Source organism: Oratosquilla oratoria, chromosome 18, assembly GCF_046742065.1.
Source record: "Oratosquilla oratoria isolate Oo_2021 chromosome 18, ASM4674206v1, whole genome shotgun sequence".
NCBI lineage: Eukaryota > Metazoa > Arthropoda > Malacostraca > Stomatopoda > Squillidae > Oratosquilla > Oratosquilla oratoria.
The window spans coordinates 13915713-13940022 of record NC_134794.1 but is presented as its reverse complement, the minus strand read 5'-3'; the positions used below and the strand labels follow the sequence as shown (position 1 = coordinate 13940022).

Below are 24310 nucleotides of genomic sequence, written 5' to 3'. Positions count from 1 at the left end.
ATATTACTGCATTTTCTGTAGTTATAGTCTGGTCGTTCTCTTTCATTTGTTATGAATGACTACACCATAAAGTTTCAAATGTTAGTAATACAGTGTAGTAGAGTACTGTAAAAGTAATTGTATACCATATATTTTTCATCAAAAGAACAACAAAGAATTACTAGGCTAGGAACAACCACAATATCAACAATGCATGTCCTCTTGCAGGACTGCAACAGACATTTGTACTTATCCTTAGGAAATGCAAATTAATTGTTACTGCAGACGACATCAAGAACAAGAATGTAAGTTATATTGTGTAATTATAAAAATTATAAAAAAGAATATTACGAGACTGATTCAATATTGTAACTCAGAATTAGAGGTAATGAAGTTACAATACAAACTTAAATTTCAACTTTACTCACGGAATCGGACGGTATCAACACTAGTGAGTGGTACAGAAGCAGAAGGTTGTTTGAATTCGCCAATTGTGTGTGTACGTAATTCGATCAATTTACAGAAAAATACTACCAATCCAAGGAAAAAGAGACGCTGTTTGACTCGTAATTATATTGAAGAGATAGATTTTATATCATATATATTTTAGTTAATTTTTGTTTATATGTTATCTACACTGAATACTGTTTTGCACTTTAACTTTTATACCAATATTATTATCAGGAAAATCTGTGGTATTGAGGTGAAATTTTCGTTTTTATTATTAGTGAATTGTTGATATAAGTGCATTAAGAAGTTGTGGATAAGGATCTACCACAGGGTACCAGTTGTCAGAATGTGTGAAATTTCATCTCACTAGACTAATCATTTCCTAACCTTTAAACCTAACCAAACTTCTGAAAAGTTGTTGGAGTTGTCATAATACAGTTGCAAAAAATATACAAATTGCTCTGCATGAGGGTGAGGCAAAAATTCAAAAATACTCAATTGTCTCCGTTATTCCCGGTTTTCGAGGGTCTCACTAATTGCCGAACAAAACCGATAAAAGCCGAACATACCAACAAAACCCAAACAAGGACGGTTTTTGCTCAAATGCACACTTCTATATATATATGGTTGCATTATTTGAACTATTTTCTTTAAAATGTGTGATTTCCATGTAATATGATCAAAGAGAAGTTACGTTTTTATCCTCTGCAAAATTACCGAACACAGCTACGATTCGACCCAGCCCGCCGTCTATGATCACTGGTGGTATGGATCAAACTACACTCTTTTAAGTTTCTTACTATTGTGATATTAGTGTAATAGACTGCATATAGTTGAATTATTTCAACTATTTTCTTTAAAATGTGTTACATCATACTGCAGAGGCTAAAACATAACTTCTCTTTGGTCAAATTACATGAAAGACACACATTTTAAAGAAAATAGTTGAAATAATTCAACTATATGCAGTCTATTACTCTAATAACTCAACAGTAAGAAACTTTAAAGAGTGTAGTTTGATCCATACCACCAGTGATCATAGACGGCGGGCTGGACGAATCGTAGCTGTGTTCGGTAATTTTGCAGAGGATAAAAACATAACTTCTCCTTGATCATATTACATGGAAATCACACATTTTAAAGAAAATAGTTCAAATAATGCAACCATATATATATAGAAGTGTGCATTTGAGCAAAAACCGTCCTTGTTTGGGTTTTGTTGGTATGTTCGTCTTTTATCGGTTTTGTTCAGTTTGTTCGGCAATTAGTGAGACCGGTTTTTTACCCCCTGTCCCTTCAATATAGTTGCTGTAGAGGAAGGCCATAGGCAATGAGTATCATGCATTGGTTCGCACCCCAGAATAGGAGATTATTACTTATTTTTGTTATATGTGAATGCAGGCTTGCCATCTGATATCAGCTAATTGATAATGACAAAAGTGACAAAGTTTAGTCTTGTGAAAGAGTACCATCCTCAATGGAACCACTTTCTGGATATTGCTGATGGTCAAGGATAGGGATGCAGTGACAGTTTTATAGGTGCCAGAATTTTGGAGAGCCTGACAAAAGCCTGCCATTGCCATCATGTTTCTTATAGTAACAATGGGTCCACTGTGTGTCACATGATGATAAAGTATTTTGTGACTACACTCACTTATTATCATAGAATAAATATAATTATCAAGCAAATAAAGACAAAGACCTTCCCACTTCCAGAGGTGCTGCTTCAGCAAGCTCCGGCAGCACTTTATGCATAGTCAAGGACTTCATTTCCTTAACCTCTTCAATAGGAGTCAAATTCTCGCAGGCAGCATCAGGTGCCTGATGTATGATGTATATATATATATATATATATATATATATATATATATATATATATATATATATATATATATATATATATATATATAATTTTTTTTTTTTTTTTTTTTTTTTTTTTTTTTTTCCCAAGCAGATTGGCCAATCAAATGTGACATAATTAAGTCACAGAGATGCCTCAATCAATCCATTATCCTTAGGTCTTTTGCAAAATACACGTGTTCCCAGGGAATGAACAGCAGCAACCCTAAAGTCACTCAATGAAAAGATTTTGTGAGTTTTCACTTGTCATCTAGACATGAGATCATCTTGGTAGCCCCTCTTTGTATTCTTTCTATTTTTCTTGTATCCTGTTAGTGTGATGACCATAATACCATTGCTTATTCCAGTCTGGGATGTATCAGATTTTCCATGATTTTCTTCATCATGTCCTCACCCATGTAGTGCCTCTCTGTCTTGGGAAACCTGTAGAATGTTTGTCTTCAGTCAATGGCAAGAGCATCTAGCTTGAAAATGAATTATAATCATGTAGAAATTTACATCAAATAACCTAATAACAAATTGTAGTCCTCTATTTTTATTCTATACATTGGTTGCTTTGTATTTTTCATACCTTAGTTTATAAGAAGTTCTAAGAATGTTTACTTGAAGTTAGCAACAAAAATATTTATTGGTCTTCATATCATTTGTAAAACAATGAATTATAATCATGTAGAAATTTACATCAAATAACCTAATAACAAATTATAGTCCTCTATTTTTATTCTATACATTGGTTGCTTTGTATTTTTCATACCTTAGTTTATAAGAAGTTCTTAGAATGTTTACTTGAAGTTAGCAACAAAAATATTCATTGGTTTTCATATCATTTGTAAAACAATACTGCATCGTGTGAGATTTATTAGTTAAACATTTTCATCAATATACCTTTATTGACTATTAATCCAACCATATAATGTTTCCAGTAGGTCACTTGTACATGCAGCCTTTAACACGCTTTATATGTTCATTTTTATTCACTGGTATTTTGTTTATACAGGTAGTACAAGATGGAAGTAAAGAGAGATGCTCTGTACAGCATAAAAACAAGAGAACGAGTTTATGCTGTCCAATTTTCTCCATACGAATGGTCAAAGTCATTGCTTGCAGTGGCTTTGCCTTCTTCAGTAGCAGTATATTCTGTAAAGTTTAAGGTTAAGTAGCAATATCTTTTGTTGATATTTAAATATGTAAAGCTCACTGCTTCCTTTATTCTCTTTCCCATTAAACTTGTCTTAAAATCACTGCATCCCTCACTTTTTGCTCGCATTTACTTTTAGCTTTCTCCTCTCGCATATCTTCCCATACTATACCATTTGCTGCTTCTGACTCGGTCACAAGTGCAGTGACATCTACAAAAAACAACTGGCTCACCTCCCATTTCCTTTCACATACTTTATCATCTCCAAACCCCCACCCATCACCCACATGTTTACCTCCCATACCATCCCATCCATTGTCATCCTCGTCTCCTGCCCACTGCCTGGCTCAGAAGCAGTGCAGCAAGGCACAGCACATCCATAGCAGGACCCCACAGGTTCGTTTATATAAGGCAACTTACTAGCCTCCTGGTGTAGGCTCCTTACCACCACCACCCTCCTCCTTGTCCACTCCTTGTGTCTTTGGGCCGTGTCAATTATTTTCCACATGTACTTATATCTTTCCTTCTCCCTTCCCTATTTACCGAAGGCCCCCCCATCCTTCCCATTGTCAGTCCTCCCCTCAAGTTCACCTCATCCACCTCAGCCTTCCACTCTTTTTGCTAATCTTTTCATGCTTATTCTTTCCTTGTGTCCAAACCATCCCAGTATTATCTCATTAGTCCTATCTGCCAGCTCCTTTCCATGTATTGTAGGATAACAGCATTCCTCATATGAATTGCCCTTTAGAGTCATTGCAAGAAGCTGAACTTAATTTATCTGAATTCTTTACAGGAAGAAACCAGTACTGATGAAATTGATTGTAAGTTGGAATGGGAATCACATATTGAAAGCGAGGCCATGTGTTTGGCTTGGAGTCCAGCCACAAGTCTACGTATTCTCCCAAAATGTCTACAACTGGCAGTAGCAAAAACAGACCATCATATTTCCATCCTTACTTCAGACTTGGATGAGGCTAACACTGTAATGGTAGGGTTTTAATATGTATGATTTAATTTTTGAATGAATAGTTATTCTTATGGGTTTGACAACTACTTCATGCTCTTGAAGTGCCATGAAATTTGGTTTGTATCAATCAATCCATTACCCCTGGTTTTTCTTGCAAAAGACCTGCAGCTTCCAGGTAACCATCGACAGAATCCAGGTGGGACCTTAAGTCAATCAGGGTATATATATAGTTTGTTAAGTCAGTGAATTGTTAGTGTGTGGCATTGTAGTATAATGTGTTCTGTGTCTTATGTGGTGGTTGCATTTGGGGCACTATACTTCTATGACCAGGACTATTCTGTGTTGGTACTGTTTTAATGCTGGATAGTGTCTTGAGTGCAGGCATGCCAGTGTGGTTTTTATTAGGTGTGGGAGGGTTTTTTCTGTGAGGCGTCTGAGTTGTTAGAGTATTAACCTTGGTGGTCTGTCTTGAAGGGCTTGTTCAGTGATTTGAGTGTGCAGATACTACACAATAAAATTAACAAATGTTGACTGTGGTTCTGCCAAGTTGCTGCATGATAGTACTGCTTCTAGCCTTACTGAGAGTTACCGTATTGTATTATACTTGACCCCTGACATTTGTGGGTTCCACATTTATGGATTCTCATATGCATGGCTTATTCATAGATGGACATTTCCACATTCCTGGTTTAGCACCCATAATTAACAGGTTCTTTTGCAATGTTTGTTCATACACATGACAACAGGGTGTTTCCTGTCACCCACATTCCATTGACCACCACCTTACACTCGTTTCACATGCTTCTTGCTTTGCTTCATTCCATATCTGCCCACCAACATGAGTGTAGCTGATCTCAATATGCCATTTCTTAATCTTATTTTCTTTGTTTGTTTGTTGCTTTTGCTCCTGCTAAAAATTTTTTTTTTTTTTTTTTTAAGTGTTGACATGTATGTCATTGCCTTCTGTTGGTTATTCCTTTGTATATCACACAAATTCCACGAATGTTGGGGGTCAGGTGTATTTTATATCTATTATAAAGGAAATATATAGGAAATAGAATGGGTGGGAGTGGTTTCTATGCCTTTTTCTTTTTGGCTACCCCCCGTGTAGGGGGAAAAAGCCTTTGGTATGTGTATGTATGTATAAAGGAAATTCACAAAATTATATGTAAATAATATTTTATCAATCTTTAAAGATATGAATAACTAAAGGACCACTTGTAGTGGTTCTGCAAGATGGACAGCAAAACTGCCCAATTTTTAAACCCATCAACCCCTTCACCTCCATTAGGAGGTACTAACATGGAGATGCTAACACTTTCGTTTCCAGACTGGCAAAAGATCTCTATCAACTTCGGCTATATTTCTTACACTTTTTCACATATGGAGAGCTGACAACCAGCAAAGTTCTGCTCTTTTACTACAACTGCCTGTTTTCTTCTTCTTCTTCTTTGCCGTCGTCTCCTCCTCCTCCTCCTCCTCCTCCTCCTCCTCCTCTGTAAGGGGGAAAAAGCCTTTGGTATATGTATGTATTTATGTGCCTCTGGGATAGAAACAGTTCCACAGATACAACTTGTACATCAGTTCAAAGCTTTTTTCCAGAGAGTTCTGTGAGTGGTTCTGAGGAGGACCATTGCCAGCCAGCCACTGTCAGGGCTGAGTTCTTCGATGATTGGAAGTTTAGGCATTGGTTGATGGATTGATTGATTGCATGACTAAAATGTTATTGCCCTTTAAGGTCTATCAGTTTTACAATCTTTCACAACTCATTTACACTAGTTTTACAGTGTTTTGTTGTGTTATATGTTAGAATTTGGGTTACATAATTACTTTTAGAACTTTTTTAATTATTACATCATGGATTCCCTCACTCAAAAAAAAATGGATAGATTTATTTTTACTGAACTTTAGAACCTAACCCATCTTATTAAATAAAGTTCTAATTATGTAATTTTTAATTGCGAGATGTCTTCAGGAATGTAACCTTCACAGCAGATATTTGCTTTTGCTCAGATATCTACAACTTAAGACTTGAATCTCACAATACATTTATACAAAAATGCACACTGATTACAAAACAAACATTCCAAGACTGATCCCCAAACTCAATATTCCACCTGACTCTCCCAGACATAAGCCCAATTGATAAAGCTCTTTTGTGACAAGCAAGAACCACATCAGGACAACTGCATTCAGTCCACCACCCAGAGCAATATTATTTACAAATTACAAAGGATTACAAAGGCGGAGCATGCCGACAGGAGACCTTTTGGTCCATATCTAGGTCGGATGTGGAAAAAAATCATAATAATAATGAAATAATAAATAAAAACTATAATAATGTAAATAACAAATAAAATACATAAATAAATGCATAGGTATAGTTAAATAATAAACAAACAGGTAAATAGTAAATAATAATAAATTAACATATAACTAATAATAAATGAAAATCAGACAGACAAATGATAACAAAACAAAAACAGTATAAGATAAATTATAATCATTACAGCATCTTGCTTAGGTGTTTATCTAAATGATTCTTAAAGCTTTGAACTGAACTACATTGCACTACCTGTGCAGAAGAGGCTGGACGACCGTGTTGTGAACAGCTGCCCAGGATGTAACACTTCACCCCATACCATACAACACATAATGGAAGACTGCATTATACACAATCATGCACGCAAACAACACAACATACACTCTATAAAGGATTTGTGGGAAAACCCAGTTTTGGCTGTGGCCTTCCTTGGGGAGACGGGACTGCTCGGACAGACAGTCTAGGGAACGACAACAACAACAACCTGTGCAGGAAGTTTATTCCATTCATTAACTACATGGTTGGCAAAGTTGTTTCCACCTACTTCCAAATTGAATCTATTTCCAGACAGTTTGAGACCATTGTTTCTTGTCTGATTCTCATTCAATGTGAAAATTTGGTCACTTTTGATGTCAATTCCCTTTAGAATTTTAAAGACCTGTATCAAGCCACCTCTGAGTGTACGCTTTTTTAGGGAAAACAGATTCATATGTTTTAGTCGATTTTCGTATGATTTATTTTTTATATTTGGAATCAGTTTTGTGGCTCGCCGTTGTACTTGACAATACAATTATTATTATTTTATTTATTTATTTTTTCTTTTCTTTTCTTTTCAGGACCTCAGGGGACATAATGATTATATAAACTGCATTGCATATAGTGGGGATAATGGAACCAATATTGCTTCGGTCAGTGATGATCATTCTGTACGAGTGTGGAATGTGACCACGAGAGAAGAAGTAGCAAAATTTCTTCTAACCTCTCCAGGTACAAATTTTGTCATTATTTTTATTTGAGTAGTATTGTATTATGAGTATCTTGTGTGAAGGTTAGGAATAGAGTGACTGATTGGTTTGAGGTAAGATTAGGGCTGTGACAAGGTTATGTCATTGTGGTTGTTCAATGTGTATATGGTTAGGATGGTAAGGGCTCGGTAAACCGCAGTGCTTGGCTGTGGTATGTAGTTAGGAAGCGAGAGAGGAGATAAGCAGAAGGTGAGCCAGTTGTTGCTTATAGATGACAATGTGTGTTCAATGTGTATATGGTGAGGATGGTAAGGGCTCGGTAAACAGCAGAGTGCTTGGCTGTGGTATGTAGTTTGGAAGCGAGAGAGGAGATAAGTAGAAGGTGAGCCAGTTGTTGCTTATAGATGACAATGTGGCTAAGTCTGAGGATGTACATCAGCATTTGATAGAAGACTGTGAAAGGGTGTGGGTGGGAGAGGAGGAAGTTGAAAGTAAATGTGAGCCAAAGTAAGGTGACGATATAAGGAGTGTACAGTAGTGGGTTGAACACGAAATTGACGGATGAGAGGAGGCTAGAGGAAATGGATTGGGGTTGCATGTGGCTGTGAATGGAGAATTGAATGAATGTGGAAGTTGGTTATAGGGTAAAGGAAGCAAGTCAATGTCTGGGTGAGATCAAATCTATCTTGTGAGGAATGGATATGTGGGGATAAATGCAAAGGAAATTGTATGGAGGAGCACCAGTGCCCATATTACTATGTGGAATAGATTTCGAATTTAAGTAAAGCAGAAAGGAAGAGCCTATACATGTTCGAGAAATATGGTGTTACAATGGTGGACAGAAGGAGAAATGGAGAGGTGAGACAGAGAATGGGAACGGAAAGAGATATTGAATACCTTAGATCAGCGTTTCTCAACCTTTTACCCTTGCATAATCTTTAAAATAAATTGCAAGTCTCAAGGAACTCCTTCACAAAAAAAATATATATATATATATATATACCATATCTTTCTCATTTTATTTTCATCGTAATAATAGGTTAGATAGGATGATGTATATATTACATTATTACAATAACCTTTTGCGGAACCTTAGGGTTCCATGGAACCCTGGTTGAGAAATGCTGCATAAGATCAAAAATAACTGAGGTGATTTGAGTATATAACAAGAATTAATGGGGAGAGACTGGCAAAAAGAGCAGAATGCAGAAGCAGATAGTGAACTTGAGAGGATGACCAAGAATGAAGTGGATGGCAGGAGGTAAAGGGAGCACTGGATGCATGAGGAATATCTGTCAAGGAAGGAGGAGAGAATGTAAAATCAATCAGAGACAACGCAAAAGATAATGAATGGATAAAGGAGTGACAGCCTGAAAAGATGTTTATGTCTGCTCTGTAAATTTCTGAATGAGTGAGGAGAGGACCCCATGGTTATTTGGCTCTACTGTGAAGCATTGTGTCTTATTACATTGCCTTTGACCTGAGCAGTGTGGTGAGGAACAGGTGCTAAGCTGAGAGGGGTAGTGAATGGGTTTTCATGGGTGTATGTAGGGTGAGCGTATGCTTTGTCTCAACCGCCTCCCATATAAGAGGGGAGAAGGCCCTTTGATATGTATTGAGCTGGGAGGTATGAGGATGTTTTTCAAGCATGCCATCTATAAATGCCTTACTTTGCAGGTAATAATGCTTAAGAGAAATTTGTTTTGTCACATAGTTATTTAAATCATAAATTGTGTACTTTGTTGGACATCCCTGTTTTACTTTATGGTGTTTAAGTCTGATTTTATTTACAGGAATGTCTGTAAAATTCCATGCTGACGATAGTGATGTGATTCTTGTGGGTGAAAAAAGCGGTGCTGTAAGAATATATTCTATTTCATCGGCATCAGCCACTCTTTCCCTCCATTGCTCTCCGCCACTCTTGGGCACAGACTGGGTGTCTGCCAGCCCTACCGTCATTGTGGGTGCTTGCAGTAGAGGGATTTGTGTGTGGAATTTATCAAATCAACAGTAAGTGGCAAAGCTGTAATACATGCAAATACAAAAAAAAAAAAAAAAAAGCCTTTTTCCCCATTAGAGGGGAGAGTGTGGCCACATACACCCACCAATCACCCATCTTGCACTCGACAAATAATTTGTTATCCTTTTTTAGTTCCTTGTGGATAAAGGGGTCATCCCTGCTTGGATCAGAAATAATACAGAAAGACAAAGTACTTCCACAGCAGGGCTTGAGAGCCACAGCTGGTTTACCCCACTGCTTCATATAATGGTGACAACCCCCCCCCCCCATTCAATACTTACAAAGCAGACATAAATAAATTTCTTCAGACCACATCAATTTCTTACCCATTCACAACTATCTCGTACCTTAACCCTTTCCTACTCCACAGACATTCCTCTTGTGCCCAATACCTACTTTCCCACATCCATTCATCCAATATTTGGTTTTCCTCTAAAGATCACTCCATCCATCTCTGCCTTCCACATTATTCTTTCTAGTATTGGATGTATGGGATAAGAGGGAAGTCTGTCTGTCTTTTATATATATATATATTATAATGTGAATAGTTAACCCTGTGTAGGGAATGGAGAGAGTGAGTGGTTTGAGGTAAAGGTAGGTCTGTGCCAGGGTTGTTTAACCCCTTCCATACGGTGACGCCTATGTAGGCGTCATGAGGAGCAAGTGGGTACGCGAGTGTAAGTTTGGGAGTGTAAGTGGGAGGTTATCAGGAGTGAAGAGAGGGCGAGGGAGGGAAGGGGTGGCTATTCTAGTAAGTGAAGAGATAGGTAAACGTGTAGTCTGGAGTGGAAGGAGGTCTCCTCAAGGATAATGTGGATGAAGGTGAAACTGGGGAAGGAGATGTGGGTCTTTGTAAGTGCATATGGGCCTGGCAGTGAGAAGAGTGTAGAAGAAAGGGAGGCCTTTTGGATAGATCTAAATGAGTGCATAGAGGATTTGGAAAGAAATGTCAATGTGATAGTACTGGGAGACCTTAATGCTAGGGTGGGAAATGGTCCAATCGATGGAGTGGTTGGGAAATGTGGAGTTCCAGGAAAGAATCGTAGTGGAGAGTTGATGGTGGAGATATGTCTAGAAAGAGAGTTGATGATAGCAAATACAGTGTTTTGGAAGAAAGTAAAGCATAAGTACACATGGGAGAGGGTGGTAGATAGAGCACTAATGGATTATGTAGTGGTAAATAGGATTATGATAGGAAGAGTTAAAGATGTACATGTGCTAAGGGGAGAGGGTGGGGGAATATCAGATCATTTTTTGGTGGAAGGTAAGTTGAAAGTGGAGGATAGATGGAGGAAGAGGAAAGGGACAAAAGGTAGGGAGGTTCTTAGAGTGAACTCTTTGAATGAGAAGGAAAAGAAGGAGTACGTAAAGAAGCTGAAGGAGGAGTGGGAGGGAGTAAAGGAAAGAGTAGAGCTGGGTGTGGAGGAGGAATGGGGATGGTTCAAGGAGGGAGTCATAAAGTGTGCAAGGATGGTGTGTGGAACAAGAAGGACAGGGGGAAATAGAAGAAAGGGTAGTGAATGGTGGGATGAGGAAACAAAAAATGTTGTAGAAGAGAAAGAGCAAGCTTTCACAGATTGGTTACAAAATAGGACGAGGGAGTCATATGAGAGGTACAAAGAAAAGAAAAGAGAAGTAAAGCAAAAGGTAAAGGTTGCAAAGAGGAGAGCAGATGAGAAATGGGGTAAGAGTATGACAGAAAATTTTGAAAGTAATAAAAAGATGTTTTGGAAAGAAATTAAGAGAGGAAGAGGAGGCAAATCAAGTAGAGAGGAAAAAGTAAAAGGTGCAGATGGAGAGATGATAATGGAATAGAAGGCAGTAAGGCGAAGATGGGCAGAATATTTTAGGGAGTTGCTAAATGTGAAGGAGGATAGGGAAGGAAAGATTGCTGCAGTGGGAAGTGTGAAGAAAATGAGAGTGATGAATGAGGAGAATGGAGGAGAAATAAGGAAGGATGAGGTGAAGGCAGTTGTTAAGATGATGAAAGCAGGTAAGGCACCTGGTCTGGATGGATGCCATGCGGAATGTCTGAAAAAGGGAGGTACAGTGATGGTGGACTGGTTGGTGAGGTTATTTAATGTTTGTTGGAGAGAGGGTAGAGTGCCGGAGGACTGGAGGAGTGCCTGTATAGTTCCTCTTTACAAGGGAAAAGGGGACAAGTGTGAATGTAGTAGTTTCAGAGGGATTAGCTTATTGAGTGTAGTTGGGAAGGCTTATGGGAGAATCTTGGTTGAGAGGATTAGGAGAGGAACAGAAGGAGTAATTGGTGAGGAACATTGTGGATTTAGGACAGGTAGAGGTTGTGTAGATCAGATCTTTGTGGTAAGACAGATATGTGAGAAAGCTATAGGAAAGGGGAAGGATGTTTTTTTGGCTTTTATGGATCTGGAAAAGGCTTATGATAGGGTAGACAGGAAGGCACTGTGGGAGGTTATGCAGATATACGGGATAGGAGGAAAGCTTCTGGGAGCTGTCAAGAGTTTTTATGAGAATAGTAGAGCTTGTGTCAGGATTGGAAATGGAGAGAGTGAGTGGTTCGAGGTAAAGGTGGGACTTCGTCAAGGATGCGTTATGTCGCCCTGGCTGTTCAACTTATACATGGATGGGGTGGTGCGAGAAGTAAATGCAAGGGTAGTGGTCAAGGGATTGGAGATGGTTAAAGAAAATGGAGAAAAGTGGGAGGTGAGCCAGCTGTTGTTTGCGGACGACACTGCGCTTGTAGCAGGATCGGAGGAGGGATTGAGGAAGCTGGTGGCAGAGTTTGGGAGAGTATGTGATAGAAGAAAGCTAAAGATAAATGTGGGTAAAAGTAAGGTGATGAGATGTACAAGGGGTGAAAGTGGTAGTAGACTGGAAGTGAGCATTAAGGGAGAGCGACTGGAGGAAGTGGGTAGTTTTAGATACTTGGGTGCAAATGTGGCAGGGAAAGGTGGAGTGAAAGTGGAGGTAGAATGTAGATTGAGAGAAGCGAGTAAATGCCTTGGTGGAATAAAGAGTGTAATGAGGAATAGACATTTGGGAATGGATGCTAAGAGGAGACTGTATGAAGGAGTGATTGTGCCAACAGCACTGTATGGGGCAGAAACATGAACATAAGAGAAGAAGAGAGAAGGAGTTTGAATGTGTTCGAGATGAGGTGTCTGAGAAGTATGATGGGGGTTACTAGGCTAGATAGAGTGAGAAATGAGGAGGGGAACAGGGGTGGAAAAGGAGCTGGGAGATAGGGTTGATGAAAGAGTATTAGGATGGTTTGGACACATGGAAAGAATGAGTGAAGAAAGACTAGTGAAAGAGGTGTGGAAGGCAGATGTGGAGGGAGTGAACATGAGGGGACGTCCTAGGATGAGGTGGATGGATGGGGTGAAGGGGGCTTTGGGGAAGAGGGGGCATGTCTGTTGAGGAAGGACGGGAGAGGACAGAAGACAGGGGTGAATGGAGAATGGTTGTATATGGATGATGTTGTGATAGCATGAGGTGGAATGGGCGGGTGGATGGGGGGTGAGGTAGTATGTGTGAGCAAAATTTGATGCAGCCCGAAGGAATTTCTCCCCCTCCTTTCATTTTATGCAATGGGGGGACGGAGAGGGGGGGTCGCCGATTTAATGAAGCGGCCTTGCTTCTGACCCAGGGCAGCAGACAAGGTGTAGGGATGACCCGTCATTCAGGAGGTGCTAAGATAAGAGGGAGGGTGGAGGGGTGTGGAGTGTATTCAGGGATGAAATGGGTGGGAATGATTTTATACCTTTTTCTTTTTGGCCACCCCCCTTGTAAGGGGGAAAAAGTCTTGGTATATGTATGTATGTATGTACCTGCGTGACCCCCATACTCTGTAAACTGGCTTCATATTTTCTATGGTTATCAAAATTCACGGGTGAAAGAGAGAACAATCGATACAGCGGTGACTTTATTTTTTATAATGCGAGTATTATTACGCAACATTGTACGTCTGGCAGCTAATGCTGCCCTCGCAATTTTGGCCCGGCATGAAGTGGTTAATGTTACTGTGGGAAAGAAGCCCTTGGTATATAGATTGATAGATGATTGTTCAGCATCTATATGGATGGAGTTGTGAGGGAGGTAAATGCAAGGGTGCTAGGCAGGAATTTGGGGTTAGTGAGTGTAGGGATATTGGAAAAGCCAGTTTTTGTTTATGGATGACACTGCCCGTAACAAAGTCATAAGATATACATAAACAGTTAGTGGTAGAGTTTGGAAAGGTATATAAAAAGCTGAAAATAACTGGGCCAAAATAAGGTGATATACAAGGGGTGATGATGATGCTGTTCCCTCATCTGTCTGGCCAAGCAACCCTGTCTTCGAAAGGAATGTCATGGCTGGAACAGGGTTTTCCTATGAATCCCTTAAAAAGTGTGTTGTGTTATTGGCATGTGTACAAGTAATTGTGTAGAGTACAGTCTTCCATAATATGTTGAATAGTATGGGGTGAAGTGTTACATCCTGGACAGATATCCACAATGCTTTCATCCTTCTGCCTCTGGTAATTTAGAAGGGGGTGGTAGCTGCACCACAGCCTGGCCAGGTGGACTTTCTCCCCTCAGGGGAGAGAGGATTCAGAGGGATGGATATCAGGGTGTCTGGCATGCATTAGTCTTTCAGTCTGTTAATGAGGCAGAGCAATGTGAGTATGGATATGCTTCTGGAAGCTGGTAGTTGTGGAGAAAGAGAAGAGGGTATATGTGTGTGATATAGGTATTTGGATATTGTTTTGATGTTTCTTGGCATGTGTGGGTGTCCTGCCATGCGGTGTAGTGGGTGGGCTGTGTTTGTGGAGGCTGTGGCAAGTGTTTGTGTACCTCTCATACAAAGGTGATTCTGGACTTTGATGAATTTCGTTTCATGGTGTGGATGGTCTGTAGGTGTTCTGTTTGTACACCCAGCTATTATCTTTCAGCCTTTGTTCTATATAGTCTGCAGGGTGTTGTAATGTGCCTCAGTGAGGTTAGGGGCCCATGTGGGGCTTATATAATTCAACACTGAGCATATATATTGTTCGTATACTGTACTAGTAGTTTTTTTTTTTTTTTCTGAATGTTGTACCAGCATATGATTTAAGGGGAGGCACCACCAATTACTTAGTGGGTTACATTTATTTTTTTTCTATCTTCATGATTTTCGGTGTGTGTATTCCTTTGTCCCTGTCTGGGGTATTGGCTGCTTGTTATTATGGGGTTAAAAGTTGCTCAATGGCATCCATCTTTCTGTAGCCCCAAGCCATTTCTTTAAAAAGAAGAAGAAAAAAAAAAAAAGGCATAAGAAGGTCTGAGAGTTTTCCAACCAGAATCCTAAGGTTTGGGTCTTTTAATGTGCATGAATGTGGTACAGATGAGAGTAAAAGGGAAGAGATAGGCAATATGTTTGTGAGAAGAAAGATGAAAGTTGAAAGGGAGGAGCGAGTTTGAGTTTGGGAGTGTAGTTGGGAGGGTGTCATGAGTGAAGAGAGGATGAGGGAGAGAATGGGTGGCTATACTAGTAAGTGAAGAGATAGGTAAGTGTGTGGTGGAGTGGAAGGAGGTTTCTTCAAGGTTAATGTGGATGAAGGTGAAACTGGGAAGGGAGGTGTGGGTTTTTGTAAGTGCATATGGGCCTGGTAGTGAGAAGAGTGTAGAGGAAAGGGAGGCTTTTTGTATAGATTTGAATGAGTGCATAGAAGGTTTAGGGAGAAATATCAATATAGTGGTATTGGGAGATCTTAATGCAAAGGTAAGAAATGAACCAATAGATGGAGTGGTTGGGAAGTGTGGCGTTCTAGGAATTTTTTTTTGTGGAAAGTTGATGGTGGAGATGTGTCTAGAGAGTTGGTGATAGCAAATACAGAGTTTAGGAAGAAAGACAAGCATAAGTACACATGGGAGAGGGTGGTGGATAGGGCATTAATGGACCACAAAGTGGTAACCAGGAAAATAGTAGGAAGGGTTTTGGTTGTACATGTTCTAAAGGGAGAGAGTGGTGGAATGTCAGATAATTTTTTGGTGGAAGGTTAGTTGAGAGTGGAGGATAGATGGAGAAAGAGGAAAAGAACAGAAGGTAGGGAGGTGCTTATAGTAAACTGCTTAAATGAGAAAGAAAAGGAGAAGTACAAGAAGCTGAGAGAGGAGTGGGAGGGAGTGAAGGATAAAATAGAACTAGGAGTGAAAGAGGAATGGGTGGTTCAAGGAGGGAATCACAAGGTGTGCAAAGTTGATGTGTGGAACAAGGAGAACGGAAGGAAATAGAAGGAAGGGTAGTGAGTAGTGGGATGAAATAAAAAAGGTTGTAGAAGAGATGTCAGCAAGGCTTCACAGATTGGTTACAAAATAGGATGAAAGAATCATATGAGAGGTACAAAGAAAAGAGAAGTAAAGCATAAGATAAAAAAGACGAAGAGGAGAGCGGATGTAAAATGGTGTAAGAGTATGACAAAATTTTGAAAGTAATAAAAAGATGTTTTGGAAAGAAATTTAGAGAGGAAGAGGTGAATAAAGTAGAGAAAAAAGGTTAAAAGGTGCAGATGGAGAGATGATAATGGAAGAGACATCAGTAAAAGGAAGATAGGCAGAGAATTTTAGGAAGTTGGTAAATGTGTAGGAGGATAGGGAAGGAAAGTTAGTTGCAGTGGGGACCGCTAAGAAAATGACAATGATGAGCAAAGAAAATGGAGAGAAATAAAGAATGATGAGGTGAAAGCAGTTATTAAAATGATGAGAGCAGGTAAGGCACACTTTCCCAAACTCAGTCACTACTTTCTCCCTACTCTGATCTTGCCACAAGCACAGTGTCATCAGCAAACAACAACTGGCTTGTCTCCCATTTTTCTCCATTTTCTTTAATCATCTCCATTCCTCAGCCTATTACCCTTGGGTTTACCTCTTGCACCACCCCATCCATAAGGTAAAGCCAGATAAAACATTCAGGCCAGTTTGGCACCTGGTCCCCTTCTAATTTACAGGATATTATTCACACACAGATGAGGGTATCAGAGGCTTTACAGATGCATCTTCATGCTCTGTGCAGGTGTTACAAGTGATAGCAGTGGAGCAGTCAAAGGCATTGTATGAAGCATCAGTGCTCTTCTCACCCCCATATGCATAACAAAATTTTCCTATGATGCTTTCCAATTGATAGCATGAAAGTACATATCTCTCTTCATCTTCAGAGAGGGGAGGAATTATGTCTCACAGGAGTTGGTGACGTAAGACTGATCTTGTGACTTGTTTTATTTCTGTTACGTTTAGTGGTAGTGAAGGCGAATGCTGTGAAGTTGAGGGCAGTTGCTGAGATGATGATGAGGGCTACAGTGAGGCTGAATGATGAGAAAGAGGTGGTGTTATCACGTGCGAGGGCAATAAGGCAGCCTGCACTTGTTTCTCCTCTTCTCCTGTAAAATTTTAATTCCTGCCCTCTGCCACATATTCTTTTTGGGAGGACGCGGCATGACTGTAGATTTACTTGGGAGAAGTAGTATCCAACCTGAGGGAGAACTACAAGGAAAGTAATCAAGTCGGGAAGGCAGTCAGACGAGCGGCTTTCCAGCTTACTCCTCCTGTGGACGTCTCAAGAGACACTGAGATTTGGTGCAAGTTGTGTGATGCTTGTGGTGGCTAAGTTGCCACGTCGCTTCATATATATCACAAAATACATACATACATATATATCACAAAATACACACATACATATACCAATGGCGTTTTCCCCTTTACAAAGAATAGGTAAACTAGTTTTACCTGTCAGGCCATGCTTTGGAAGTACAGTGAGACTTCTCATTAATGGACGTTAATTAGCTGTGTTTGTAGTGTTTTCACTGTGTTTTCGGTGTTTTGGAGTGGTTTTTGGGTGGCATAGTGATTGCACACACTAAACAACAGCGCCGAAAACACAGCAAAAACACCGCAAACACGGCTAATTAATGTCCGTTAATGAGAGGTCTCACTACATTGCTTTCAACCAAATCAATGTGGCTGGGACAGGGATGACCCTTCATCCACAAGGTGGTAAAATATGAGGGATAACAAATGTGTTTTTAGGTGTGTGTGTGTGTGTATGTGTCAGGTGGGTAATCTTATAAGCTTTGACATGGCTACCCCCATTTGTATGGGGAAAAGGCTTTTTAGTATAAATATTTACAAACTTGAAAACTAATGTTTCCCAGGAATAAAATATTTAACATTGTGGAATTGCCAAGAATGCATAATATCAAACAATACATTTTGCAATGTTATTGCTTGCAGATTTCTATATGATAATTTGTCATCATGACTTATCACCTGTATTTGTATGTTGTGTCTTTGCTTTAAGGCCCAAGACAGAGGTATTACAAGTAGGGGGAGGCGAGTCTGTCTCCAATGTTGCTTTGTGCCCCTGTGCCCCCAACTTGGTGGCCTCTATAGCTGGACCTGGCCACACTGTGCGGGTGACACACTTGCGCCTTAACCAAATACCCGTCACTGCACAACTAAAGGTTTGTATAGCATCAACATTTATAGATAAAGAAGGTAATTCACACTTGTGCTTAAACTGATATGTATTATTGTAACTTGATTTGATTTTTTTTTAGATGACCTTTGTCAGACTTCAACATTCATATTATGACCATAACCCATGTATTTCCTCCAAGAACCTCTCCTTTCATAGAAGAATTCTATCATACCCTCCTCCCACATCTCACCTTGATGTCATCTTTACCAATACCAGTATGACACCCACCTCCCCGTATGTATTTACCTAGTTGTATTTTATGGGTAATGAGAAATAGACATTTGGGAATGGATGCTAAGAGGAGACTGTATGAAGGAGTGATTGTGCCAACAGCACTGTATGGGGCAGGAACATGGAACATAAGAGAGGAAGAGAGAAGGAGTTTGAATGTGTTTGAGATGAGGTGTCTGAGAAGTATGATGGGGGTTACTAGGCTAGATAGAGTGAGAAATGAGGAGTTGAGGAAGAGATTGGGGGTGGAAAGGGAGTTGGGAGATAGGGTTGATGAAAGAGTATTAGGATGGTTTGGACACATGGAAAGAATGAGTGAAGAAAGACTAGTAAAAGAGGTATGGAAGGCAGATGTGGAGGGAGTGAACATGAGGGGACGTCCTAGGATGAGGTGGATGGATGGGGTGAAGGGGGGTTTGGGGAATAGGGGAATGTCTGTTGAGGAAGGACAGGAGAGGACAGAAGACAGGGGTGAATGGAGAATGGTTGTATATGGATGATGTTGTGATGCATGAGGTGGAATGGGTGGGGGGATGGGGGGTGAGGTAGTATGTGTGAGCAAAATTTGACGCAGCCCGAAGGGTTTTCTCCCCCATCTTCTCCTTTTATGCATGGGGGGATGGAGAGGGGGGGGGGGTCGCCGATTTAATGAAGCGGCCTTGTACGGGATGTGCTGTGTCTTGCGACACTACTTCTGACCCAGGGCAGTGGACAAGGTGCAGGGATGACCCGTCATCCAGGAGGTGCTAAGATAAGAGGGAGGGTGGAGGGGTGTGGAATGTTTTCAGGGATGGAATGGGTGGGAATGATTTTATGCCTTTAACTTTTTGGCCACCTCCCTTGTAAGGGGGAAAAAGCCTTGGTATATGTATGTATGTAATGTATTGTACGGGACAAGAGCTATGCTCGTAGTGACCCGTTTTTGTATCTCTCCGCATCCAGTATATTCTTGAAATTGTGTATAGTTTTGGCACTCACTGTTTCTCGTTTTAGTTTGTTCCAGACATTAATCACTCTATGTGGGAAGCTATTCTACATGAGTTTTATGCAGTTGCTACTTCTGGGACTTGAATGACATTCCTATGGGCCAAAGTTATTTCATATTCTTTTATACATACATATATATACCAAGGGCTTTTTCCCCCGTACAAGGGTGATAGCCAAAGTCAAAGGCATAAATTCACTCCCACCCATATCATCTCCACATACTCCACTCCCATTCACCACCCCTCCTTCCTTCTTTTCTTGGCTCCTCCTGGAGTATGTGTCATCCCTGCATCTTGCATATATACATACATATACTAAGGTTTGTTTTGTTTTTCCTTACAAGGGAGGTAGCCAAAATCAAAAGGCATAATTCCATTTCCACCCATTCACCACCTCTCTCTCCCTCTTTTCTTGGCTCTTCCTGGATGATGAATCATCCCTGTGTCTTGCCCACTCCCCTGGGTCAGAAGCAATGCAGCAAGACACAACACATCCACAGCAAGGCCACTTTATTTAATTGGCAACCCCCCTCTCCATCTCCTCATGATTAGACACTAATTTCTACTCACACGTGATAAGAACCACACTGGTTCACCTGCATTCAGGACACCATCCAGCATTAAAACAGTGCCAACACAGAATAGACTTGATGACAGATTCAAACTGCCCCATATGCAACCACCACACTGAGGACATAGAACCTTTCATACTACAATTCCCTACTAACAATCCCTAGACAGTAACGCACTATATCTTCCCTGGGTGACCTATGGTTCCACCTGGAGGCTGTTGCAAGTTACCTGAAGGCTAAAGATCTTCTGTAAGAGAGACCAGGAGCAACAGATTGATGGAGTTCTACTCAAAAAGAGCTCTGATCACACTTCTGTTATATCCCTGTTCTGACCTATCTAAATACTAAGGACTTTTTTCCCCCTTACAAAGAAGGTAGCCAAGTCAAAAGGCAAGTTCCCACTCCACTCCCATCCACCATTCTTCCTTCTCATCTTAGCTCTTCATGGATGATAGGTCATCCCTGTATCCCACCCACTGCCCTGGGTCAGAAGAAATGCAGCAAGACACAGCACATCCACAGCAAGGCCACTTCACTTAATCGGTGACCCCCCCCTCTCCGACTCTTCATGCAGAAAAAGAGAAGATGGGGAGAAATCCCTTCAGGCTGTCAAAATATCATTCATGTGTAACTGTTCTGATGCCTTCCTTAAATCTCCCATTTATCACCTATGTGATTCTGCCTCTTCACTGCTGTATTGTCCCCAAGGATAGAATTCCTGGGTACTGCTAGTAGAAATGATACACAGATTTTGTATCCTTCCACCTGTCTTGGGGGCATGCTTTCTGCAGGGCTCAACATCAGAGGACAATTGAGAGTGCACGAGTCAAAACCTGTGCTCATGTTTAAAGGTATAGCCTCTGCCTTCTAATTGCTACCATGCTACCTTCCCATGGTGTACCTGTTTTGATAGAATGTATGTTTGCAAACAAGTGGCTGACAGTCAATCCCTGTAGTATCCTTTGTACCATACTAATAGTGTTTTTGTTCGTTCTTTCTACTAATCGGATGAAAGTCCCACAGCGATGGCATGTGACAGTTGGGGGCAGGAGAATGTGATATCTGGTAACTTAGTCACAACCGACACATGGGCAGTGCAGGTCTAGTCATAGCTCTATGCAGGCATAAGTCAGCAATACAGTTTACTATTCTTGTATGTCTAAGTAGCCTTATTTAGGATTCGCTCTGTTCACCTCGCATAGGGAAAAGACTGGAAAAGGTGCCTTAAACATAGCCTGCTCTTCTTTTACTTGGATGTGGAGTCACCCCCAGCAAGGTCACTCACATAACAGTCAAGATAGAGATAGACAAACCAGCTGTTGAAGAAATGAGTAGTAGTTCTCCCAGATCCATCAAAACCCTTCTGCTGCCATCCTATCCTATAACTAAAACACACACACACATAGAATTAACAGTTATAATGTATGACAAACAGAGAGGAAAACAACCCATATGGTTATGAAAAAAAAATTGGATGAGGAAAGACCAGCAGTAAGTGCAGTGAAGGCAGAGGTGGATGGAGTGAGCCTGAGGGGAAGATGAAGACTGAGAAGGGTGGATGGGGTGAAGGGAGCCTTGAGTATAAGGGGAATGTCTGTTGAGCAGGAAGGGGAGTAGGCAAGAGATAGGTGTGAGTGGAGAATGGTTGTGCATGTAATATGAATTAATGTGACCTTAATTGATTTCTCCTCATCTTCTCTATTTTTGCACGAGGGGATAAGGAGGGAGGGTCATCAACATGTAAATTAAGCCGGTGACTCTAGTTTGGATGTGCTGTCTTGCTACATTGCTTCTGACCCAGGCAGTGGGTGTGGTATGGATGACCCTTCATCTTCAAGGAGCTAAAATGAAAGAGAATTGAGTAACAGATGGGTTCAGTGAGTGAGGGTGGATGTATTTCTTGGTTACCTCCCCTGTAAATGGGAAGAAACCTCCTGTTGGTATTGGAGTCTCATGAAGTGAAAAGTTAGAAAGTGACTTAGTGGATTTGATATAATATAATGGAATATGTTGAAGTATGTATGACAAAATGAGTGGAAACAGTGGTGAGGTGAATGCCTCGCCACCCTTTCCACTCATAATGGAATATGATGTAATGGAAATCAGAGAGAAAAAAAAAAGTGAAAGTAAGTGAAATCATGATTTCATAGTTATGACAACCAGAGGAGACAGTGATACAGCAATTAATTTGGTTAGAATTAATGGTATTTATTTTTGTTGCAGGTTGCGAGAGGAATGACGTGGCATCAGTATTTACCATATTTAGTTGTAGCTTCAGATAGGAAGGTCATGTTTTGGAAAATTGATAATGTTTGAAAGTCTTTTCATCAAAGGATTAATTCATGATTGCATCTTATTTTTCTAATTATACATGTGGTTTATCGTTTGATTATGTGAGAGTCTGAAAGAAGTTCCATTTTTATGAAACAAAAAAGTTAATAAGGTCTTCATAATTTTGTTTTTCTTGAAATGTTAATAAAACTTCATCAATAAGAAGCTGGATTTTTATTTTATTCATTTAGTCAATGCTTTCTAGATATCCCAAAGTTTGTTTGTACCTCTTAGTTAATGACAATGTTACTGATGATTTTTATGGGGATGGGGACCGATGACAGATGTGGTGGTCCTGGAAGATGGGTAGCAAAGATCCCCATTTTCAAACTCTCTCAACCCCTTTACATCCATGAGGAGGTGCAGCCTAGATAGGTTGAGACTTGGTCTCTAGACTGGGTCCAAGATCTGTCTGTCTATCTTTTTTTTTTTTTTTTTTGGGGGGGGGGGCAACTGCTCTCCTAATATTTTCAGCCAGTAACATATAAAAAATCCTACACCAATGTATCACAACAGTCCAAAAAAATTTCCCCAAAGAGGTGAGTAGGACAGCCTGAGGACCATTACCAGCCACTTTGGGGCTGCAGTGTTTCCACTTAGTGAAAGTTGAGGCAACAATTAGTTAACTGATTTGAGGGGAGGCTGGAGGAAGTAGAGTGCTTAGTATTTTGGGTCACATGTGACATTGATTGGAGTAGAGGTGAAGTGTAGGGTAAAGAAGACAAATATCTGGAGGAAATAGCATGTTACAAGAAATCATACATACATATACCAAGGCTTTTTCCCCCTTCCAAGGGAGGTAGCCAAAAAGGGAAAGGCATAAAAACACTCCCACCCATTTCATCCCTAAATACACTCCACACCCCTCCCACCCTTCCTCTCATCTGAGCACCTCCTGGATGACGGGTCATCCCTGCACCCTGCCCACCGCCCTGGGTCAGAAGCAGTGTCGCAAGACACAGTACATCCACAGCAAGGCCGCTTCATTTAATCGGCGACCCCCCCTCTCCGTCCCCCTTTGCATATAAGGAGAGGACGGGGAGAAATCCCTTCGGGCTGCGTCAAAATTTACTCACACATACTACCCCACCCCCCACCCCCCCGACCATTCCTCCTCATGCAGTCACAACATCATCCATATACAACCATTCTCCACTCATCTCTGTCTTCCGTCCTCTCCCTTCCTTCCTCAACAGACATTCCCCTCTTCCCCAAAGCCCCCTTCACCCCATCCATCCACCTCATCCTAGGACGTCCCCTCATGTTCACTCCCTCCACATCTGCCTTCCATACCTCTTTTACTAGTCTTTCTTCACTCATTCTTTCCATGTGTCCAAACCATCCTAATATTCTTTCATCAACCCTATCTCCCAAATCCTTTTTCACCCCTGTTCTCCTCCTCACCTCCTCATTTCTCACTCTATCTAGCCTAGTAACCCCCACCATACTTCTCAGACACCTCATCTCAAACACATTCAAACTCCTTCTCTCTTCTTCTCTTATGTTCCACGTTTCTGCCCCATACAGTGCTGTTGGCACAATCACTCCTTCATACAGTCTCCTCTTCGCATCCATTCCCAAATGTCTATTTCTCATTACACTCTTTAAACCACCAAGGCATTTACTCGCTTCTCTCAATCTACATTCTACCTCCACCTTCACTCCACCTTTTCCTGCTACACTTGCACCCAAGTATCTAAAACTATCCACTTCCTCCAGTCGCTCTCCCTTAATGTTCACTTCCAGTCTACTGCCACTTTCACCCCTTGTACATCTCATCACCTTACTTTTACCCACATTTATCTTTAGCTTTCTTCTATCACATACTCTCCCAAACTCTGCCACCAGCTTCCTCAATCCCTCCTCTGACCCTGCCACAAGCGCAGTGTCGTCTGCAAACAACAGCTGGCTCACCTCCCACTTTTCTCCATTTTCTTTAACCATCTCCAATCCCTGACTCACTACCCTAGCATTCACCTCTCGCACCACCCCATCCATGTATAAATTGAACAG

At 40.7% G+C, this 24310-nt stretch overlaps 1 protein-coding gene across 5 annotated transcripts; it reads left to right on the top strand.

Annotated features, from left to right (window-relative positions):
- Positions 1 to 124: 124 nt before the first annotated feature.
- On the top strand, positions 125 to 22462 carry Nup37 (nuclear pore complex protein Nup37). Of its 5 annotated transcripts, none has more exons than XM_076201560.1 (7): positions 125 to 284; positions 3287 to 3440; positions 4221 to 4415; positions 7554 to 7704; positions 9476 to 9692; positions 17998 to 18160; positions 22190 to 22462. In XM_076201560.1, exons 2-7 carry the CDS (start codon positions 3297 to 3299, stop codon positions 22280 to 22282), a joined length of 963 nt encoding a protein of 320 aa, XP_076057675.1. In that variant the 5' UTR covers positions 125 to 284; positions 3287 to 3296; the 3' UTR covers positions 22283 to 22462. The 5 variants fall into 5 exon arrangements, with proteins under 5 accessions (XP_076057675.1, XP_076057673.1, XP_076057677.1 ...); XM_076201558.1 differs by lacking the exon at positions 125 to 284 and adding an exon at positions 398 to 478; XM_076201562.1 differs by lacking the exon at positions 125 to 284 and adding an exon at positions 407 to 430.
- Positions 22463 to 24310: the final 1848 nt, after the last annotated feature.